Below are 22,267 nucleotides of genomic sequence, written 5' to 3' on the forward strand. Positions count from 1 at the left end.
AAGAGTAAGAGGATTCCCTCCTCCCAAAGTACCTCCCCTCCCTACAGCTGGATTCTAAGACACTCTTCCCAACAAATCCACAACTGAGGGTTGAGCTTCCCCTTTCATGATTAGGAACAGAGGAAGCTGCTGCCTTATAATAAGTCAATCAGGCCATTGGTTCATCTAGCTCGGTATTGTCTACAAAGAATGGAAGCAGCTCTCCGGGGTTTCAAGCAGGAGACATTCCCAGCCCTACCTGGAGATGCTGGGGTGGAACATGGGACCTTTTACTTGCAAGGTGGCAGGTGCTCTACCACTGAGCTATGCCCCTTCCCCAATTGCAACTGTGGTGGCTAGGATCATCTCCAGATTGAATCCCTCCTGCAGAATACCAGAATTTTATGTTTGCCCCCCCCCAATAAAAATCAATTAAAAATAATTAACTGAGATTCTGGCCCCTCTAACAAAAACTTCTGGCTACACCCCTGGGAGAAACCAACATGTCAAAGAAAAACATTCCCTCCTACCCTTCTCTCATGACATGCTGGCTTGCCAAGGACAAGGATGTCCTGCTGCACAATGGAACACTGCTAGTGTGCTGCAAGATCAAGAATTCAAAGAGAGCCTTCCACAGGACACAAAACGGCAGACTGCATACTGTGTGGCAGCCTTAAATATCCATGTGTGTGCATTTAAGTCTATGCGCATTAGAGACTTAATGTGTGTGTTCCCACAATTCAAGAGATTTGACATGGATAGAGATGGGATAAGGGCCAGAAAGCTGAAGGGCAGCACATAACTACGCACAGGGACAAAGGTCAGATAATGCAAGCACTTCACACTGCAACTTTCTGTTGCAGGTCCCACTTGTAAATAACACACAAAGCAACCTGGATTTTAGGCAGCAGCCAACCAGTTTCTCTACCCAGACACCATAGGCATTATGTGCTCAGGGAAATCCTTATCCCACTAAGCACCCTGCCCCCAAAAGTCACAAGGGAAACCAAATTATCTGGGCATTCAGGTATCACTGGGATTAAACTCACAACAGGACAGTTTACTGGTATTATTAGTTGCCAATGCCTACGGAATATATAGCAGTAGGATTGCAGAGTAGCTTTGCTAAGAGGCCCACAGCAAGAGTTGAGAACTTGAGAATCCTGGTGGATCAAACCAAACCAACTGTACTTCAATCAAACAATACGATTTATTAACAAAATATACAAGAACGTGGTACTGCAGTCAAGTAAACAGGAGTGGATTTCTGTGTTGAAGGTCTGTGAACCTCATTTAGTTCTGGTAGCCAAATGTAATTCCTGGGCTTGGAATTATTGATAGACCACAGGTGAGGGATCTCAGGCCACAGGGGTCAGCTACCTGAGACTGTCCCAAGACCACACCTCTCCCTGGTTTCCCACGAGTAACTGGTTGGCCACTGTGAGAACAGCAGATGGGCCACCAAATGGGCCACTGGCCTGATCTTACATTCTTATAATAATAAAAATAATTCTGATATAAAGGCAATAACTTCTGTAATGTTTACAAGTCCCCCATGGATATCTGTTGAAAACTTTTCCACTATAGGCCAGTGCCACCAAAGAGCACATGCTGACCAACAGTTATGGGCAACCATTGGTAGAAAATGAGATAATCGTACAGGAGTCCTAGATCAACAATGAAATATCTTAAGAGCGCTTTCTCTTACATTTGCTGTCAGCCAACTGGCTTTTTAATCCATAAATGGACTTAGCCCATTGATTCTCCTCTATTCTAAATTGTTTATCATCCTCCCACAATGTTTCAAACCTGTGATTGGTCCTGTCTGTGCATCTAGGAGGACTGTGTGGAAGTGACAGACTTCTTCCCTTTCCCCTCAAGCCAACTTTTAGCATGAGAATACTGTGAAATGGGTGTATATGCTCAAGCGCCCAGAAACTTCTAACTTTTGCATGGCTGGAATGTTGTCTAAAGCGTTCAAAACTCCCATTGTTCTAGGCGCAGGGAATTTCATTAATGGGAGCAGTCTCTGAGCTCTGGGCACAGTACTGCGCCTAAGATGGCAGATTAAAACTGCCATTGGTGGAAGAAAAGGAGGACCCTTTTCTGCCTCCCCACTTCCAGCCACTCTCTGGAGATTTGAGAAGGGACCCTCTGGCTGGGTCGGGACAACATGGGGATGGGGGGGCCAACTCCCATCTCTTGCGGGGGCCCAATTAGTGCCAGCGCCTTCTGCCAGGAGTTTGGGTGTAACCTTCGACGCCTCACTTTCCATGGAGGCGCAGGTTACAGCCACAGCAAAGGTGGCATTTTTCCATCTCCGCCATATTAGGCAGTTGGCCCCCTACCTCTCTCGCCCTGATCTGGCCACAGTGATCCATGCGATGGTCACCTCCAGACTTGATTATTGTAACTCGCTCTACGCAGGGCTGCCCCTGAAGCTGACCCAGAAACTCCAGCGGGTGCAGAATGCTGCGGCGAGGCTCCTCACGGGGTCTTTGCCATGGGAGCATATTCATCCAGTGCTCTACCAGCTGCACTGGCTCCCGGTGGAGTACAGGGTCAGGTTTAAGGTGCTGGTTTTGACCTTTAAAGCCCTATGCGGCTTAGGACCCTCATACCTAAGGGACCGCCTCTCCTGGTATGTCCCGGGTAGGACCTTAAGGTCCTCAAATAATAACTTTTGGGAGGTTCCGAGCCACAAAGATACTAGGTTGGCTTCAACTAGGGCCAGGGCCTTCTCAGTACTGGCCCCGACTTGGTGGAAACGTCTGTCACAAGAGACCAGGGCCCTTCGGGATTTGGCATCTTTCCGCAGGGCCTGCAAGACGGAGCTGTTCCACCTGGCCTTTGGGTTGGTTTCAGTTTAACCCTGATGTTTCATTCTTTTGGTGTGGTTGGTGGGCTACTTAAAAATGAGGCTGCAGTCTAGATTAAATTTTAAATTGTATTTTAATCTGTATTTTTAATGAATTGTTTTATGTTTTTGTTGTGATTTTATTGGTGTTAGCCGCCCTGAGCCCGGTTTGGTGGGAAAGGGCAGGGTATAAATTATTATTATTATTATTATTATTATTATTATTATTATTATTATTATTATTATTATTATTATACTGATGGGGCAGGCAGGGGAAGCATGGCTTTGTTTTTTGCAGTCTTTAGATGGGAACCACGGGTCTAGGCACACTTTTTAAAACCAAGAATACAAAACTGAAAAATGAATGAACTGCAACTAAAATCTTATGTTCATTTTTTCACGTGGTCTAGTCTTCAGAAGAGGACTAGACCACGTGAAAAAAAAAAACGAACGTAAGATTTTAGCTGCGGTTCATTCATTTTCAGCTTTGTATTCTTGGTTTTAAAAAGCGTGCCTAGACCCGTGGTTCCCAAGGTGGGGCACACAGCCCACAGGGGGGCAGTTTGATTTTTAAGGGGGGGGCAATTTGAGAATGAGTTATTAACAGTGAATGGCCTGTTAGGCTTCCTCCGCATGAATAGGAGTTCATTTTTTGAATAATAAGAATTGTATGTTGGGGGGGGCATCAGGATTTTAGAGATGCTTAGGTGGGGCATGGCCAAAAAAAAGGTTGGGAACCACTGGCCTAGACACTCCATTGCAGTGCCCATAACCTAAGCTTAAGGTGGCATTTAGCTCCTAGCTTTCATATCTCAGTTTCTAACACTGCTTGTCTATCACACAAATGTAAGAGGAACATCCATTTTCCCTTCTATTTTTGCCTCTGGCCCCACCTGACATGGTCCTGTGGCCCCTAGAAAGCTACCCACAAAGGAAGTGATTCTCACTTCAACACTGAACCCTGAAAAACTACTATTCTACATTGCAGGAGGAGCCTCTAGAAATGGAAAAAGGCTTCCTGCTTCTGAGGACAATGGAGCTTGGGACTTGGTGGGCATAGCTAGTGTGAAAATCCCTGTGTCCCCAATATGCCCCCCCCCAAAGTGAAGATTTCCTAGATTGCAACTATGCTTCACCAGGCCTTTTAATCACATCTAGAATTCTTGGAACAGGGAGAAGCAACTAAGAAATGAAGGAATTGAAACAACCCAACGAAAAACTGGAAAGGGGTCCACAGTAGCACACCTCAACATGCATGAAACCTCCTCGCTCACAGCACACACAAAGAGAGGCATCAGTCCCTCAGTTCGCTTGCCTTCTCTGCAAGGAGCTGATAATCTGACACACAGAGAGAGAGAGACATCAGAACCTTATTTAGAAACAAGAAACAAGCAGCTTGAGGTGATGCCTTGTAATCCCCCATGCTAAATCGCATTTGGCAACCCTTTTATGGATGGTTTACACTAAGCGGAAGGGACGTCACAACCGGACCCACATATACACAAGTCACCCACCACTTTCACTATCTGCATGGGCTGAAATCTGGACAGTTGCTCCTAGGGACCCAGGAAGCTGCCTTATACCAATCCAGACCATTTGTCTATGTAGCTGAGATCCAGCGCCGAGGGCCTTCTGGTGGTTCCCTCACTGCGAGAAGCAAAGCTACAGGGAACCAGGCAGAGGGCCTTCTTGGTAGTGGCACCCGCTCTGTGGAACGCCCTCCCAGCAGAGGTCAAAGAGATAAACAACTACCTGACATTCAGAAAATAACTGAAGGCAGCCCTGTTTAGGGAAGTTTTTAATCTGTGATATTTAAATGTATTTTAATATTTGTTGGAAGCCGCCCAGAGTTGCTGGGAAGACCCAGCCAGATAGGCTGGGTACAAATAAGTAATAATAATAATAATGATAAGCTCAGTATTGTCTACACCGACTGGCAGCAGCTCTCCAGGGTTTCCGGCAGCAGACACTCCGAGAACTACCTGGAGATGCCAGAGACTGAAGCTGAGACATTGTCCATGCAAAGCAGGTACTCTGCCCCTGAGCTACGGCCCTTCTCTAATATAGCCCTCCTCCTTCCTCCTGAAATATATATATATACACACACACACACACACACACACACATATTCCTTGTAAGGATGATTTGAGCGGAAAGCAAACAGATGTTAGTCATCCACACGTAGTCTTCTGGACTCAGGCAGAGAGTGATTGGTCATCCATATGGATTCTTCTGGAACACTGCTTGCAAAAATGTGCATTTTGGAAATTTGCACTAAAATGTTGACTAACTTTCATGAACATATTACCTTTTTTAAAACAAAAAAAAACAAAAACAAAACCACAAACTGTTTCAGAAATGTGGAAAACTGAACTTGAGAAACAGAGGGAAAACAAAACTGACAGACCAATCCCTACCAAGAAAAGCGCACAGCAAATGTGCAGGAGTAAACGCATCTTGTTTTTATCTCACTTTTTAAAAAGTGAAGATTTTTTTTATCTTTCAACAAATACCTTATGAGACAAAAGGAGGAAATACACACACACACACACACACACACACACACACACACACACACCGCTGCACACACCCCTTTCAGCAGAAAGCATAGGGGGAAGTTTCCAGAGTAACAAGGCATTGCAAACCTTCTGCTTACATAATCTGGCTCAGCAAGAAAAAAAAAACCAAGCCCTGTAGCTTACACAGAGTATCCCCCCCCCCCACCTACCCTATGATCTGCACCAAACCACAGCCTATTGTCAGCTTCCTCTTTTCTAGGCATGGGCTGCACAGGCAACAGCAGCAGGAGGGAAGAGGAGGTCACACCACTTGGAGATTATAGTGGGGGCGGGGGAGAGACAACACAATTTTTGAACGACTCCTTCATTTTTGTTTTTAAATCTCCTTAGAATAGAACACGCTTCCAGCTTCAGACCCCTGCAGCTGGGCATGGCACAGTCCTTTCTACCACCTCATTTGTGCTGTGTGTATATTTTTAACCTCTAATTAAGCAAGGCAAGAGCAATATTTTTTAAAAAAAAAACAAAACAAAACAAGAACACCATACACACAGGTTTATTTCTGCTTCAGCAGCTCCTGTTGTGTTTCAAGATGTACAAACGTGAGACGACCACAGCTCTCCCAGTAATCTTCCTGGAGAAGGAAGAGGCCATTGCTTAGTGGTACAGCATCAGTTCCCTCTGCACATAGAGTTTCGAGTTCAGCTGCTGGCATCTAAAGTTGAAAGGCAGTAGGTGATGTGAAAACCCGTGCCCAGTACCTTGGAGAGCTGCTGCTTTGTGGTCAACTTTAAGAAGAGCCTGATAGAGCAGACCAGTGGCTCATTTAGTCCAACATCCTGTTCTCAAAGTGGCCAACCAGATGCCCCAAAGGGAAATCCACAAGTAGGACCCAGAACAAGAGCTCTCCCCACTTAGCAACTGGTCTTAAGGGGCATACACCCCCCTGCTATAGTGGGTGTATAGGTAGAGCATATTAATTGCTGCTGATAACAGCAACAACATATACACCCTGCCCTTCTGGCTGGGTTTCTCCAGCCACTCTGGGCGGCTTCCAGCAAAATATAAAAACATAATAAAACGTCAAACATTAGAAAATTCCTAATACAGGGCTGCCCTCAGATGTCTTCTAAAAGTTGTGTAGTTATTTAGAGGGCGTTCCACAGGGAGGGCACCACTGCTGAGAAGGCCCTCTTCCTGGTTCCCTTAGTTCATTTCTTGCAGTGACAGAACCGCCAATTCCCACCCACCAAACCTCCTGGAGGTGATCAATACCTCCAAGGAATGACACTATTGGCTCCCCTTAGGCAGCACAGGGCAGACCACACAAAGTGAGATCAAGCCTCGAGACTCTTCAGCAACATGGCTTGTGCAAGCAAACTAAGCCTCAAGAAGGTTCCTTTGTTTTTGTTTTTTTTCAAAAGTGTCATCTTAAGAACATAGAAGGAGTCCTGCTGGATCAGGCCAAAGGCCCACCAAGTTCAGCATCCTGCTCTCACAACCAGGCCAACCAGGCACCCCAGTGGGAAGCCCGAAAGCTGGACCAGTTTGCAATAACAATTCCCTACTTGTGATTTCCCAGAACTGGTCTTCAGAAGCGTATACTGCCTGCAACAGTGCAGGAGGAACATATCCATCATATCTAATAGTCTGGTCCTCCATTTGTCTAATGCTCTTTTGAAGCCCTCTGAACCAGTGGCCACTGCTATTTCTTGCGGGTGTATATATTTCATTGTTTAACCATGTGAAAATAGAGGTCAGAGCTCTATTTCAAGGGCTGCCTGGTACAAGTCTGCTTTAGAGGTTGTAAAAAGAACACTGCAAGAACTATGAGCACTTGGCAAACCATGCTGAGCAGAGACAGAGGTACTGCTTTTCCATTTAAAATATAGCCACCATTTCTGAACTTGCACATATACATAGCAATGAAAGGTTCTCTCTCTCCCTTAAATTTAAAGTTTTCTGCAATTATTATTATTATTATTAATTTGGGTGATGGATGTGTTATTTTGGAGATGTGTGAAGTGGCTAACTTCCCCATCCTTCTGCAGCAATGCACAATTTGTCCCTCTCAGCCATTTCTTGTGCCATGCTCTTGATCCTCAGAACTGCATTGCAGCAATGCTCAGGGCACACATACACACTCTCTCCCTCTCCTTCTCTCTGCTTTCAGCTCAGGAAATCTAATAAGAAGGAAAGGAGGTTTCAAGGGGACACACGGGGGGGGGGTACATACAGTGGTACCTCGGGTTACATACGCTTCAGGTTACAGACTCCGCTAACCCAGAAATAACACTTCAGGTTAAGAACTTTGCTTCTGGATAAGAACAGAAATCGTGCTCTGGCGGCGCAGTGGCAATGGGAGGTCCTATTAGCTAAAGTGGTGCTTCAGGTTAAGAACAGTTTCAGGTTAAGAACGGACCTCCGGAACGAATTAAGTACGTAACCAAAGGTACCACTGTATATCTCTGGAAACTGGGCATGGGGGGTGCACTTCCTTTAAAACACTCCACACGTACAAGACTGGGACTTTTAAGTTTCCCAAAACTGGTTGGTTTTTTGTTTTTTGGGGGGGAAATGCAAAAAAAGGTATATGGGTTGGAGAATAACATTGTTAGCTAGGAGTTTGCTAGGAAAGATAGAAAGGAAAGAGAGCAGAGAAGTGAGCAACCTGATAGCAGCAAACCAGATCAATAAAGGACAACACCCAGAAGGAAGGGTAAAAAATGGACACTGTCACCATAACATTGCTAAAATAGCATGCTGGAAAAAAAATGTGTGCTTGACCTGACAGCGTGGTATTAGGCTTGTTCCTCAGATAAAGGACACCCTTTGCTTTAGGCGATACTGGAATACATTTTAGTAGTATTTTTTAAAGGCACTATGGCCTCATCCGGAATTTCTTTTGCACTGGGCTTTCCAAACATAGGTCCACGTTTTAAAGCCCAGACCAGTGCCTAGAAACACGGAAGAGAACTACATCTCTATTACCAACATGTAAAACAGAAGTAACAAGCGAGAGCTGCAACAAAATGTTGCAGTGTAGGGTACCCCTGTTCAGAGTGATAGTCAAGAGAGCTATCTTTTCCAAGATACTCCATTCCTGACCTCCTCCCCCCTCATCCTCCTCACCCCCCCCCCATTTTCTGTTTCCCCACCCCAAAAAGGCCCTCGACATCCGGTGGCCACCAAGCACACTCAGTCCTTACTGCAGCGGGTTGGCGAAGGGTATTTTCCTAGTGTTTTTTTTTTTTGCATGTCTGCAAAGCTTAAGGTTTCACACAGTATGTTAATCTCAGTAGCCCGTTTTTGGCTACAGTCCTATCGGCACCAACTAGCCCATTTTGCTATTACAGCGATAGTACGTATTCAGGGCAGCCAAAGAGACTATATTTTCCTCTGAAGATCATTGCACAAAAGCCTTAAATATTTTTGATCCATTTATTTACAGATGTATAGCTCGAGTAGTATGTGGTGGTAACATAGATGCAAGAATGCAGTGCAGCCATCCCTTGTGGATGCTTTCCAGCAGATCTAAACAAACAAACAAACAAACAAACAAACAGAACTGTAGGATCCTTCTAGAGCTGTACTAGAGTCATAGCTTCATGGCTTTGCATGTAGAATGTTACAGCATCTTCAGTTAAAGCTGGGAGAGACTCCCTACCTGAAACCCGGACAGGCCACTGTCAGCCAGTGTAGACAATGCTACAGGTAAGCTAGCAGGACCAATGGCCTAATCAGTCAGTATAAGGCAGCGTCCCATGTTCCCCTGTCTTAAGGGAAGGGCCATAGCTCAGTGGCAGAGCATTTGCTATGCATGCAAAAGCTCCCAGGTCTCCAGACAGGGCTCAAAATGACCCTTGCCTGAAACACAGGAAAGTGATCGTCAATCAGCGCAGACAGTACTGAGCTAGATGCACCAATGGCCTGATTCAGCATATGCCAGTTTCCTCTATTCCTATGTTCCACTTCAGGCTGATTCATTTGCCGCATTAGGGGGAAAAGCTTACAACAATAATCCTCTTTGCAGCTGGAAAACAAGCACTTCAGGGTGTGAACTAGGCTAGAAGTGTTCTCCCTGGGGTGCTAGCTTTCTGAGGGGTGGGGGTGGGAAAATAGCACCCCCTGAGTAGTTGCCATTTGGAAGACAGTAAAGCCAGCCGACCAAGTGCCATGGGATTGTTAGCGTGCAACACATTAGACACTTTGAGAGACCCTCGGAGGAAAAGCAAGCTATTAATAAATAAGAATCAGACTGTCATGCCCATGCCATTTTAGGAAGCTGGCAGTCTTCTTATTCCTAGAATCAACAAGAAGAAAGAACTGTGCCAGGTTGGTGATCTCCTAAGAGAATCAACAAACCTGTAGCAGCTTCCGCTACTGCCGATTCACCTTGGTGCTGGTCCAAATCCCTCAGCATCACGGCCGTCGACAACAAACTCTGCATAACACAAATGTCTGTGGGCAACATTTTATTTTGCTCTTTTAAAAAGCCACAACCTAGTTAGGGAGATTTGTAAGCAGGTGCCCTTAACTACCTTGACAGAGAGAGAGTGGTGTAGAAGAAGAGTTTGGATTCGATATCCCGCTTTTCACTACCCGAAGGAGTCTCAAAGCGGCTAACATTCTCCTTTCCCTTCCTCCCCCACAACAAACACTCTGTGAGGTGAGTGGGGCTGAGAGACTCCAGAGAAGTGCGACTATCCCAAGGTCACCCAGCAGCTGCATGTGGAGGAGCGGAGACACGAACCCGGTTCCCCAGATTACGAGTCCACCGCTTTTAACCACTACACCACACTGTACCTCACAAGGAAGACAACACCAACAGAGCCCTCTCTGCCAATCGTAAGGCTTGAGGTGGTTGATACATAGTGCCTTCTCACTTTTTATTTCCATAAATTACAAATATTATTGGACTCCAGTCCACATCAACTGCAGCCAGAGTGGCCAATGACCAGTGATGAGAAACAGTAACTCTTCTAGTTGGTTAATTGATTCAGGAGCTTCATTGCACATGAAATGTGATGCTAATTTTTTTCAGAGAGTTAAATAAAAACTCATCAGAGACAGTAATAATAATAATAATAATAATAATAATAATATATTATTTATACCCCACCCATCTGGCTGGGTTTCCCCAGCCACTCTGGGTGGCTTCTAACAGAATGTTAAAATACAATAGTCTATTAAACATTAACAGTTTTGTGCAAATGGCCACAAAAATTCTGTGCAAGCAAAAGGAGCAGGAGAACCAACTAGAAGTGTGTTGAAGGCAGAAGAGTTGTTTGTAATGAAGTGAGAGATGTAATTTACTTGCCAGAATTAACAGTTTGCTGAGTGTGTCAACCCTGACCAAGTGTGGTCTTAATGTAAATTTTAATCACAACAGATGTGTAATTACCAAAGGCAGAGTTTTACATGCACAGAGTTTTGAAAATAATGGAGTCTTTGTGCTATATACAGGTCAAGAAAGGGTGAATATGCTCAAGTAGAATTCAAGTGAACCCTGTGTTCATCTGTGGCACAAAAGGCTGGGACATAGAGACTTCAGGATTACTGCAGACCTGCTAAAGAAATGTTTGCTGAGAGGAATGGAAATTAAACCTTGTAAAGTTGACCTGAATGGTGAAGTACTGGTATGTGAAAGTTGTTTGCTGGGGAAAAAGACCTTTCCCCAAGCAAAGCTAGAGAAGTTCAACAGAGCTTTTGCAACTGATTCATACTGATATATGTGTCCAATTCAACCGGTGTCTCATGGGAAAAATAAGTGAATCTTAACGTTTATTGATGATTATTCCAGATACTGCACAACTTACCTTTGAAAGGAAAAATCAGAAACTGCAGAGAAATTGAAGATGTTTGTTGCAAATGTTGAAAATCAATGTGGGAGGAAGCCATGAGCAATACTTTCAGACAACGGTGGTGAGTACATGTTACACCACATCAAATCTTATCTAGAGGAAAATGGTATTAAACATTTGCACACTACCCCATTTACCCCAGAACAAAATGGAATAGCGGAGAGAAAGAATTGCTCTCTGATGGAGATGGTCAGATGTATGTTCATGAAGTCTTATTTATCATTTGAATATTGGGGTGAGGCAAGGATTTGCAGAACAGCTGCAAATAAAACAGCATTTGAACTTTGGTTTGGAAGAGTACCAAACATCAGTCACATTAGAGTCTTTGGATCAAAAGTTTTTGCATATGTGCCAGCACAAAGATGTACCAATCTTAGCATCAGGACTGAATATTTGTCGGCTTTGAGAAGGGGTGCAAAGGTTACATAATTCTTAATCCAAAAACAGGAGAAGTGAAAGTGAGTAGTGTATTTTAGAGAAGGAGAGCAATCTTGTGCATGTGTTCCTAATCAGAACAATTTTAAAGAGAGGCTAACGTCAAAGAATATAGATTTATTTCAGAATAATTATACACCGGTGTGGAATGGAATAAAGAGAGATCTGGAAGTATGGGGAAGGATGAAACTATCCCTATGGGGTAGGATATCGGCTATTAAAATGAACATGCTACCAAAAATGTTCTTTTTGTTTCAATCAATTCCAATAATCAAAGGGGAAGCTATATTTAAGGGATGGCAAAAAATGATTTCAAGATTCATCTGGCAGGGGAAGAAACCAAGAATCCAATTTAAATTATTAAAAATTACTAAAGAAATAGGGGGCTTCGCCTTGCCAGACTTGAAATTATACTATGAAGTGTCTTGCCTCTGTTGGTTAAAGGAATGGAACTTGTTAGAAAACACAGATTTGTTGGATCTAGAAGATTTTGATAATAGGTTTGGTTGGCATGCATATTTATGGTATAATAAAACAAATGTGCACAAAGGATTTGGTAACCATATATTCTAAAGATCTCTATTTGAAATTTGGGATAGGTATAAAAACCTATTAGAACGTAAAACACCTTTTGTCATCCTTAGAAGTTATGAGTGTGAAAAAGATAAATATGAGTGAAAAATGGGTTACATATGAAAAGTTAATAAAAGAGGAAGGAAATAAATGGAAAATGAAACTATATGAAGAGGTAAAAGAGTATGTAAATGATTGGTTGCACTATCGCCAAGTCAATGATATGTTGAAAGAAAATTTAAAGGAAAATGGATTTGATCATAATAAATCAAAATTTGAAATTGAAATATTGAATAATAATTGTAAAATACTGTGTAAAATGTATATAATGCTGTTGGAATGGCACTTGAAAGATGAAGAGGTAAAGTCGGTTATGATACACTGGGCCAAAGATTTTGGGTATAATATACAGTTAAAGGACTAGGAGAAATTGTGGAAAGAAGGAGTAAAATTTACTGCATGTATTGCATTGAAAGAAAATACAATGAAAATGATGTATAGATGGTATATTACACCAGTGAAATTAGCTAAAATGTATAAAACAAGTAATAAATGTTGGAAATGTAAGGATAAAGAAGGAACGTTTTATCACATGTCGTGGGAATGTAAGAAAGTGAAAGGCTTCTGGGAAATGACATATAATGAGATGAAAAAGATGGTGAAATGTACATTTATTTAAAAAAACCCAGAAGCTTTTCTATTTGGTATTGTAGGTGAGGATATTAGTAGACAAGATTTAAAAAAAAACTGTTTTTATATGCGACAAAGGCAGCAAGAATACTATTGGCACAGAAGTGGAAACAAGAAGAACTACCAGCAATAGAAGAGTGGCAGATGAAGTTAATGGACTATGCAGAATTGGACAAGATGACAGGGAGAATTCAAAACTGACGGGACCAGAGATTCTTGGAAGATTGGAAATCTTTAGACGTGGTTGATGGAAGTCCAAAAAATATTGTATAAGATATGAAAGAATGTTAAATGATGTTTGGAAAACTTATGTAAAACTTAATAAAAAATATATTATAAAATAAAGAACATTTTTAAACAGAAACAGACTAATGCTGATTTGGTAACTGAAGAGGTTCTAGTAAAACTGATCACAGAAGTTGAAAAAACAGAGAAAACTAGTCCAAGTATAGAAAATCTACCAGCAGTAGGAGAAACAAAGTCAGGACAAGAAGCTGTGTGTGATTATATGGATGAACAATTAGAACTGTTAATCAGACACTCATCATGAGTTAACAAAAGTGTGCCAGCAGAGCGACTATCATACATTGCAAGAGCAGTGGCTAATGGTGAACCTGACACATGGAAAGAAATCGACAACTTCCTGCAGAAGAAGCTGACAAGTGGATAGAAGCAGCCAAGGAAGAATTGAAAGCAGTGAATAAAAACAACACTTGCGCATTTACTAAATTGCCAAAGGGTAAAAAGGCTATGGGGTGCAAATAGGTGTTTAAGAAAAAGTTAGATAAGAATGGAAATGTACAAAGGTTTAATAAACCAAGGTAGATGATACAGTTTTGTATACTGAGAATAAAAAAGAATGTACAAAAATTGTTGGGTGTTTAAATAAGAAGGTTTTGAGAATTTACATGCTAAATTAAAATTGATTAATTTAAATTAGGCACAGTGAGAAGTGGCTTGTAAGAAAAACACTGGGGCCTAATATGAATAGTAGAGTGCCTGGTATCTGGTGGGTGGGATTTGTGTGCTTTGCTCCAGAATCAGTCCCTCCCTTCAGGGTGTGTTCAGTTAAGAGTGTCAGTTACGAGGGACCAACTGCCTCTTCTTGTTTTTTGCCTCAGACTTTCCTCATGTTGTTGTATTGAGTTTCTCTCATTAAGTTATTATCTTTGTTAATAATGCTTAATTTACATTTATGTGAGTGACTTATTTTTCTCAAAGAAAAAGAAACTCTGCTGAGGAAAGGTGTGGTATGTCCTAAACTGTGCGACTGAGGGGATATTCCCAGTCTGCCAGGAGGATTGATTTTGTTAATCACCCCTCCCCCACCTCCAAAACATTCAGCAGGCACCGTCTCTTTCAAATTTTCAGTGCCTGTTGAAAACTTTCCTATTCCATTAGGCTTAAGCAGGCAATTAAGAATGTATTTCCATAATTAGTTAGCTGATTTCTCATCGTAATCTTTTATATTTATTGGGTGATTTTATGTATAAACGTAAACTTCTATGAATATCAGCAAATAAATAATTTAATAAATAAAAAACTGGTTCTGTGTAAAAGGAGGAAATATGCCTCTTCCAAAATCAACCCCCCCCCGAGGTCTTAGATTAAAAATAATTAACTCAATTAATTGAGGTGGGTGCCTTTTTAAATTAGCCAAAATATTTTTAAACCATTCATCTCCAATCCTAAATTAACCAAAGAGATGCAGCCCTAGGTTACAGCTGTCTGGCAAATATGAAAACATCTCAGCCCTCGTGGCACATTCACTGTACAGATATCCACACAGGTAAAAGTCAACGAACGTGCAATATATGTACACAATAGGTTCATGCGTATGCTACACTGACCACAAGTACAAGTACACATGTAACAGCATTTGTGTGAAAGAGTGAACACTTGATGTGTGTATATTCAACTATGGTGTACACAGAACTGTACTCTCTTGAATGATACCAGTGAATGATTGTCCAAGTGTACAGCTGTATCCTTGCTGAATGTGAACACCCCTAACAGTTGGGTAGTACACCTGTAAAATTATTTACATCCCATTTTCAACAAGGTTACAGCCTGTGTACACAACAGCTGAGGAGTACAAATGAACAGCTGAGGAGTACAAATGTACGCACTTTCACACAAACACTTGTAAATATGGAGAGACAGCATGTACCTGTGTTCAGTGCAACAGGCAAGCGAAACTTGTTTGTTTTTTTAAATAGACTTTATTTATCATTTTCAGTTTTGTAAATCAACATACATTGAACAATCCATATATTAAAGATTGACTTCCTTCCCCCGGCCTCCATGGTTCATTACAGTTCTCCTTCATTGCTGTAAACTCTAATTAGTCCCTATTTTAACTCAACCAATTTTTCCTGTTTATATTTTCACCGCTAGATTTATTCTATTCCTGCTAATGTTTTTTAGATGTTTACAATAATCTTCCAAATTTTCAACAAACATTTTCCAATCATTCTTAAAAATTATCCCTTCCTGTTTTCTTAATTTGCCAGTTAAACTAGCCAATTCAGCATACTCTAGCCTGCCATTCCTCCTTAGTCAGCATTGTACCTTCCTTCAATTTCTGAGCATATACTATTCGGGCTATCGTTGTTGCATACATAATGAGATTTTCCTGATCTTTAGGTATATTCAAGGCTAATATTCCTAAGAAAAAGGCTTTTAATGTGCTTTTAATGCATTGTGTGGATTTGACTGCCTTTGGTGTAGCAGGTACCTTTTCAAAGAAGGTACACTGGGGGCAAGGAACCTTTTTGAGTCTGAGAGCCGTATTCACTTCAATACAACTTCCCAGGGGCCACATTCCTAGTGCTGAGTCAGAGCCAAAGGCAGAAGTGGGCAGAGCAGAAAGTGCAAGTACAGTGGTACCTCTGGTTAAGTACTTAATTCGTTCCGGAGGTCCGTTCTTAACCTGAAACTGTTCTTAACCTGAAGCACCACTTTAGCTAATGGGGCCTCCCGCTGCCGCTGTTCTTATCCTGAAGCAAAGTTCTTAACCTGAAGAGTTATTTCTGGGTTAGCGGAGTCTGTAACCTGAAGCGTATGTAACCTGAAGCGTCTGTAACCCGAGGTACCACTGTAACACCTTTGTACGGTGGACAAGTTTCTACCAATAGTTACACATCATTCTCTATCCTCCATCCTGGCAAGTGAGAGGCATCACCACAAGGGACATCCCAGCCAGGAAAATAAAGCACTCAAGGATGTGCAGCAAGGACAGGCCAGGGAGCTTCCTGAGGGTCAGAAAGTTGCCTGCATTCAGAGGTTCCTTACACCATCACAAGCCAATTCAGATGGAAACGAGGAATGAGCACACAGAGGAAACTGAAAGGCAGGAAATAACTTCATCCCCGAGGATGCAAAGCTTCAGGAAGTCATGGCTAGAGGGGCTGTGAAGGCATGTTTTCATGTTTGCCAGAAGGCACGATCTGGCCAATGTCTCGCCGTGGAGGCCGGTCAGATAAATACAGCCAGAGGTCAAAGCATCCCTGCACAGCACTCATAAAGCCACAACAGTTCTGCCGACAAAACTGTGTTTCGCAACAGGATACACACAAGAGAGAGCAGTGTTAGAAACTGGGATATGAAAGCTAGGAGCTACATGGCACCTTAAACCTAGGTTATGAGTGCAACAACGGAATGTCTAGGTGCACATTTTTATAACAAGAATACAAAGGTCAAAATGAATGAACTACAGCCAAAATATTATGTTCGTTTTTCACATGGTCTAGTCCTCCCCCTGCCCACTCCCCTAATATTCTCAAGAGGGTCTCTTCTCCAGTCTTCAGAGAGTAGCTGGAAGTGGGGAGGCAGAAAAAGGTCCTCCTTTCCTTCCACTCTGCAGTTTTAATCTGAAATCTTAGGAGCAGTACTGCGCCCAGAGCTCAGAAACTGCTCGTCTTAATGAAATTCCCTGTCGCAAAATGTGCCTAGAACAATGGGAGTTTCGAACACTGGGAGAGTGTGTATGAAGGAGAACGTTCATTGTCACCAAGTTTGCCCTGCTGAAAGAAACCACCCCTCAAGTAGCATGGGGTAAGGAGAGCTGTGGCCCTCCAGGCTTTGCTGGATGGTAACTTCAGCCACAGACAGCTTGACCAATGGTCAAGTGATGATGGGGGTTGCGCACAGATCCCCCACCCACCAAACTTTAAAAGTACTGAGAGTCACCTAGGGAACTTCAAGCCAGTGGCTACCTTCAGTCTGACACTCACTTTCTGGTTGCATTCCAAGGGCCCACCTAGACACAAAACATGTTGTCATCTATTTAACTGATGCCCCCCTCTTTTTAAATAGCAGTCACAGAGGAGTCCAATTCAGATTCAGTGCAGGGTATGGAGCAGAATCCATGAGAAATGTAGCCTGGGATTCCACACCCACGTGGTAAAGGAAGATGACCCTTTGTGAAATGAGCAAGGATTTATCCCACTCACTTGGGTGGGTTTGACCAGGTCTTATCAAATTATATGAATTTCATGGGGTCATACCTAATGTTCATTGATTTAGCTAATAATATTTATATACCACTTGATTATAACAAAACCTCAGATTATATACCACTTGAATATAACAAAACCTCAGATTAAAAAAATTAAGTGATCTGCAAAAAAAGTAAAAAAAAAAAAAAGTACCCAAAACATTTTAAAAAGGGTTAAAAGTCATTAACATCTTATGTATCTGGAGAGACTTGCCTGGACAAAAGTGTTTTCAGCAGGAGCCAAAAGAGAATACAGTGAAGGTGCCTGCCTGATGTCATAGGTGTAGGTGCTGCCACACTAGAATAACTATTTCTTATAAATGAAGAATGAGTATTATATGGCACCTGTGAAACCTATGGAAACTGATGGGCAGACCTAACTTAGGTTCACTGATTTCAATGGGTCCACTCTAAGGAAAGTCTAATTAAGAACAAATCACAAGTTCCACTTTAAAAAGGAAAAACAAAAAACAAAATTAGAACGTTTACTGAAATTAGGATTTGCCAAGACAGAAATACAAATGCGGGAGGAGGAATTCTTCTTTGGAAGAATTTCTTCTTCTTTGGAGTCTCCTTCTTTGGAGGTCTTTAAGCAGAGGCTTGACAGCCATCTGTCAGGAATGCTTTGATGGTGTTTCCTCTTTGGCAGGGGGTTGGACTGGATGGCCCTTGTGGTCTCTTCCAACTCTATGATTCTATGATTCTATGAATTGAGACAGCTAAGCTTTGTGAATCATGCAGGAATTTTTTGAATGGGAATGGTGGAGATGGAAACGCAGTAAGGCAGCTTACAGTGATGGACAATCATAATAATGTTTGCCATTGCACATACAGTAGACAAGGCACTGTAGCCAACCCTGGTATTGCAGATATATCAGAAAACAACAGCACTGGTTTGTATCCAGGAGGAGACACACTGAAAATAATGGAGCTGACTCCCATGAATCCATTAATTTATCTGGGTCTATTGGATACAGCCCATAACATGTATGGCAGGCCTATAGCTCTGCCTTTAGATCAGTGGTGGGGAACCTGTGCCCGCCCACTCCCCACCCAATGTTGTTGGGACTCCAGCTCCTATTAGCCCTAGATAGTGGTCAATGATAATGGAAGCTATAGTCCAGGAGCATCTGGAGGTCCATGTGTTCCTCACCCTTGCTTTAGATACAAAAGAACCACACAACAGCTTCTTAAGTATCTCTGCACCCCTGCTTCATTAAAACTCATGCAACTCACAGTCACAAGACGTGGTCAATTGGGTTTAGAGGATATTCATTGGCATTGGCTTTATCAACAGGATAAAAACATGATAACTTTAAAATGCTATCTACGGTATGTTCGGACACTGTCGGTGTGCTACTGAATATTTGCTGGAGGGTAAACACTATGAGGACTGCTAGTGTGGCATAGCGGCCGTTAAGAGTGTTGGCTAGGAGCTGGGAGACAAGAATTTGAATCCCTGCTCAGTGTGGCACCTTTATAAAAGGTGAATGTTCTGAAGCAAGGCCTCTGGTGATCATCTCAATAGGCAGCCAGGTTCATATCAGTATAAATCAGATAGTCTGCTGTTAAGCATCTCTCGCACACGGTTTTGGCTTTTTTAGGAGAACCCCAGAACAGGGCCCTGAATTCTGTCCAATTTTCACAGCGTTAAGTATCACCACCAACAAATTCACATTAGCATCTTCATTGGTTGACGGCTGTGACGATTAGTTGCTGCTGTAACGGAACTGTGTCAAGGTACGATATACCTAAGGGGAGGGGGGAATTCACAGTGCATGGGCTAGAGGTCACCAGAAGCAAACGCTGAGATTAGCCACCATTTCCCCTTGTTGCCTCAATCATTTACGCTTTGATTTTATTTTTGTGTAGTTCCTACCTAGGAATGTTTCCGGCAAGTGGGGATACAACGCAAACAAAGCTCTTCTCATTCTGCCCCCTCTGAAAAATAAATAAATCTTGAAGCTTAAGAGAGGGAGGTGGATTCTGCCCTGCCCTGCCCTGCCTTGTAGGAAAGGGTGGTATTTGGGCTAAAGCAAGGGGGGAAACATCCCCCCTACGCCGCCTTTTAGCAGCACCTGAGTCTCAATGCTTTTTTAGAATTGAGAACACGCAACATTCAGGCGGAGATGCTGATCAGTGGTCTCTGGGCAGGTGATTTAGCGCGATATAAAGCAGGCCGTGAATCTAAGAGGATTATTCCTTTTTCCCAACCCCCACCTCGCCAAGTCATGCCACCACGCACCATCTCCAGCCTCATCTGACTGCAGTGCTGAACCAGTGTCATAACATGGAGGAGGATGCCTTCCTTCCTAAATACTAAAATAAACGCTGCTGGCCCCCCTCCCCTCCAGCCGCCGCCTTTTGGGGCTGTTTCCCCAGCTATGATTCTGCTCCTTTCATTTTCTATGAGAAAGCAAAAATAATAATTACGTTGCTTTTCTTTTTTTTAAATGACTGATACAATTTGGACAACGCCGCCTCTGAAAATGTGGATTAACTGTAATTGCTTAAGACAGACGGGGGGGGGGGATTTAAAGGAGCCATAGCAGCATACCTCCATTAAAAGTAACCACCACCTTATTATCGTCTCCGCTATTTTATCTGCGTACCTACAAAGGACTGAAATTGTCTACTTGCATTCTACAAACGGAAGAGGACTTTGGCAATATGTCACTTGACCTATATAATCGATACGTTTTAGTATGCGGCTGGCACATTAAGAAAAAATAAAATAAAATAAAATAAATTTGCCGGATGAACAATAGAGCAAATCCCCCTTCCACGCCATTCCCTGGATATACTTTAGAATGCACAACTCCTAAAGCCGAAAGGACCAAAAATAGCATTTCAGTTCCGTGTGCAAAGGCCCCCCCTCCCTTAAATCAGTGCGAGCAAATATAAACCAAATTCTCATTTTCAGGGAAAAGCCTCCCATGCAGGAAAAAGCTTCTATTATATGCTGTCATTCTAAGGACTTCCCAGTTTCATTGGATTCTTCACCAGTACACTTGGTTTATTGAAGGGGGATGGCAGAGAGAAAAATACATGAGATATTGGGCGGGGGGGGGGGGGATAACAACCGGGCTGTTTTGCACTGACACTGCAGGATCTGCGCTAGATCTTCCACTGTGCATGGGGGAAGGGTTGGATAGAGAGAATAAAGGACTGGATTTTTTTTTGGGGGGGGGAGATCCACCCCAAATGAACCTGCAAATACAAGAGGATTTCTCAGTTGACGATTGCACACACACACACACACACACACACACACACAAAACACACATTCTCCATGTTGTGCATTGCAGGCCATAAAACAGATATAATTTCCGTCACAGATAAATCCGTTAAGGACACAGGAGACACCACCAGTCTTACATTGATCTGCTAAGGATACATCTACTGGTAAAAGCCCCACACACACTTTAAAACGGGGCAAAGATGGGGGGGGGGTTGTCAAGCCGGTGCTGTTTCCCCCCCCCCCCCCATCTTCCACTCCACATACTGCAGAATAACAGCGTGCCCATCTGCCTTTCCCCTTCCAGTTAACAACGCTTCTCTTTTTTTGGCCAAGACTAGCAATAATATGAATAGATACCAATTGTATAAACAGGGTGGTGGTGGAAGGGATCCCTTTACCCGTAGAGTCCTCGACCATCGAGGGCACCCCCCACCCAAATAAAAAAACGTAAGGTCTGCAGTGACACTCCAAATCTCCCCCTTCCATCCCTCTTAATATTCCATTTCCTTCACCGCTACCACCAACTCTCCAGATTTCTGCAGCTACCTCCCTAATTTATTTTTACAATCGGGACTACGGAGCGAGGGGTTGGTGGGAATAGAAAGCCCCTCTTCTCAATGCCCATTAAATGAAAGGTGGGCGGGGGAGAGAGAGAGAGAGAGAGGAAGGAACAACAAAAAGAGTTTAATCTTACTTTCTCCAACCACAGCCTTAAGCCCAGCGGGTGCCATGGTGCCCCTTCTATTGCTCTTCTTCTTCTTCTTGAGGCGTCTGTGTGAGGAGGAATCCCCACGTCTGGTTTTTCCTTTTCTCCTTTTCCTGCTGCTGCTCGGCTCAAAACCCCGCACAAAACTGCACTCCGGTTTGGCTTCTCAGCTGACTGCAAAAGGAAGGAGGGAGGGCAGTCTGGGCAAAGATGCGGAGGGAGGCGGCGGCGGAGGAGGAGGCAGGTCCAGGCAGGGCGTGGTTGGATTGTGATGCGGTCTGCTGATGATGCTGATGCAGAGAGAGGATGGTGGTGCCGTGGATGGCGTCATGCCCCCACCGGGCCAATCAGCGCACCGCCTGCTCAGCATCTCCCCCCCCCCTTCTATACACACACAGATATGCACACGCACCGCCTGCGGTTCTGCTCATCGGCCAACTCTGGTGAGGGGCGGAGCCAACATCTGCAAATAAAGGGGTGGGGGGTGGGTAACAGAAAGAATGATAGCCTCTCCTGCTGTATGAATGAACCTCCCTTACATGCGTTTACACATGTACTTGTTTGCAGAATGCAAATATTCTATGGCATCCCCCCCTCAACCCCTGCCACCAAATCCTTGTTCTAAATTTGCTTTCGTGCAGCTGGATTTGCAGGTTTTACGTTGCATTTTTTTTTTTAAAAAAAAACTTTTTAAATGATATTGCACTGCCGCCGACCTTCTGATCGGCAAGCCCTAGGCTCAGTGGTTTAACCCACAGTGCCACCCGCGTCCCTTGAGCAGGTTAAAAATATAGGCAGTTTCCACTACCACCCCCACCCCCCAGTCCCAATAAAAAGAGACAGCTATTCATCAGGCCCACATGTCAAGAGACACAGAGATATAGACACTAAGACGAGACCCTGCT

General features: G+C 43.2%; 1 protein-coding gene across 3 annotated transcripts in view; it reads right to left on the reverse strand.

The window, feature by feature from the left end:
• The window catches only part of LOC117039966 (syntaxin-binding protein 1), a 58,831-nt gene extending 37,244 nt beyond the window's left edge, over nt 1–21,587 (reverse strand). Inside the window, exon 1 of one of the 3 annotated variants that reach the window (XM_033137434.1) lies at nt 21,351–21,587. Coding sequence is in view for 2 of the 3 variants with exons in the window: in XM_033137432.1 (XP_032993323.1) it covers nt 21,351–21,387 (37 nt within the window). In the remaining variant the exon portion in view is untranslated. The remainder of the gene's footprint in view (nt 1–21,350) is intronic. The other 2 variants (XM_033137432.1, XM_033137433.1) reach the window with 2 other exon arrangements.
• Between the last annotated feature and the right edge of the window lie 680 nt (nt 21,588–22,267).

Source organism: Lacerta agilis, chromosome Z, assembly GCF_009819535.1.
Source record: "Lacerta agilis isolate rLacAgi1 chromosome Z, rLacAgi1.pri, whole genome shotgun sequence".
Classification (NCBI taxonomy): Eukaryota; Metazoa; Chordata; class Lepidosauria; order Squamata; family Lacertidae; genus Lacerta; species Lacerta agilis.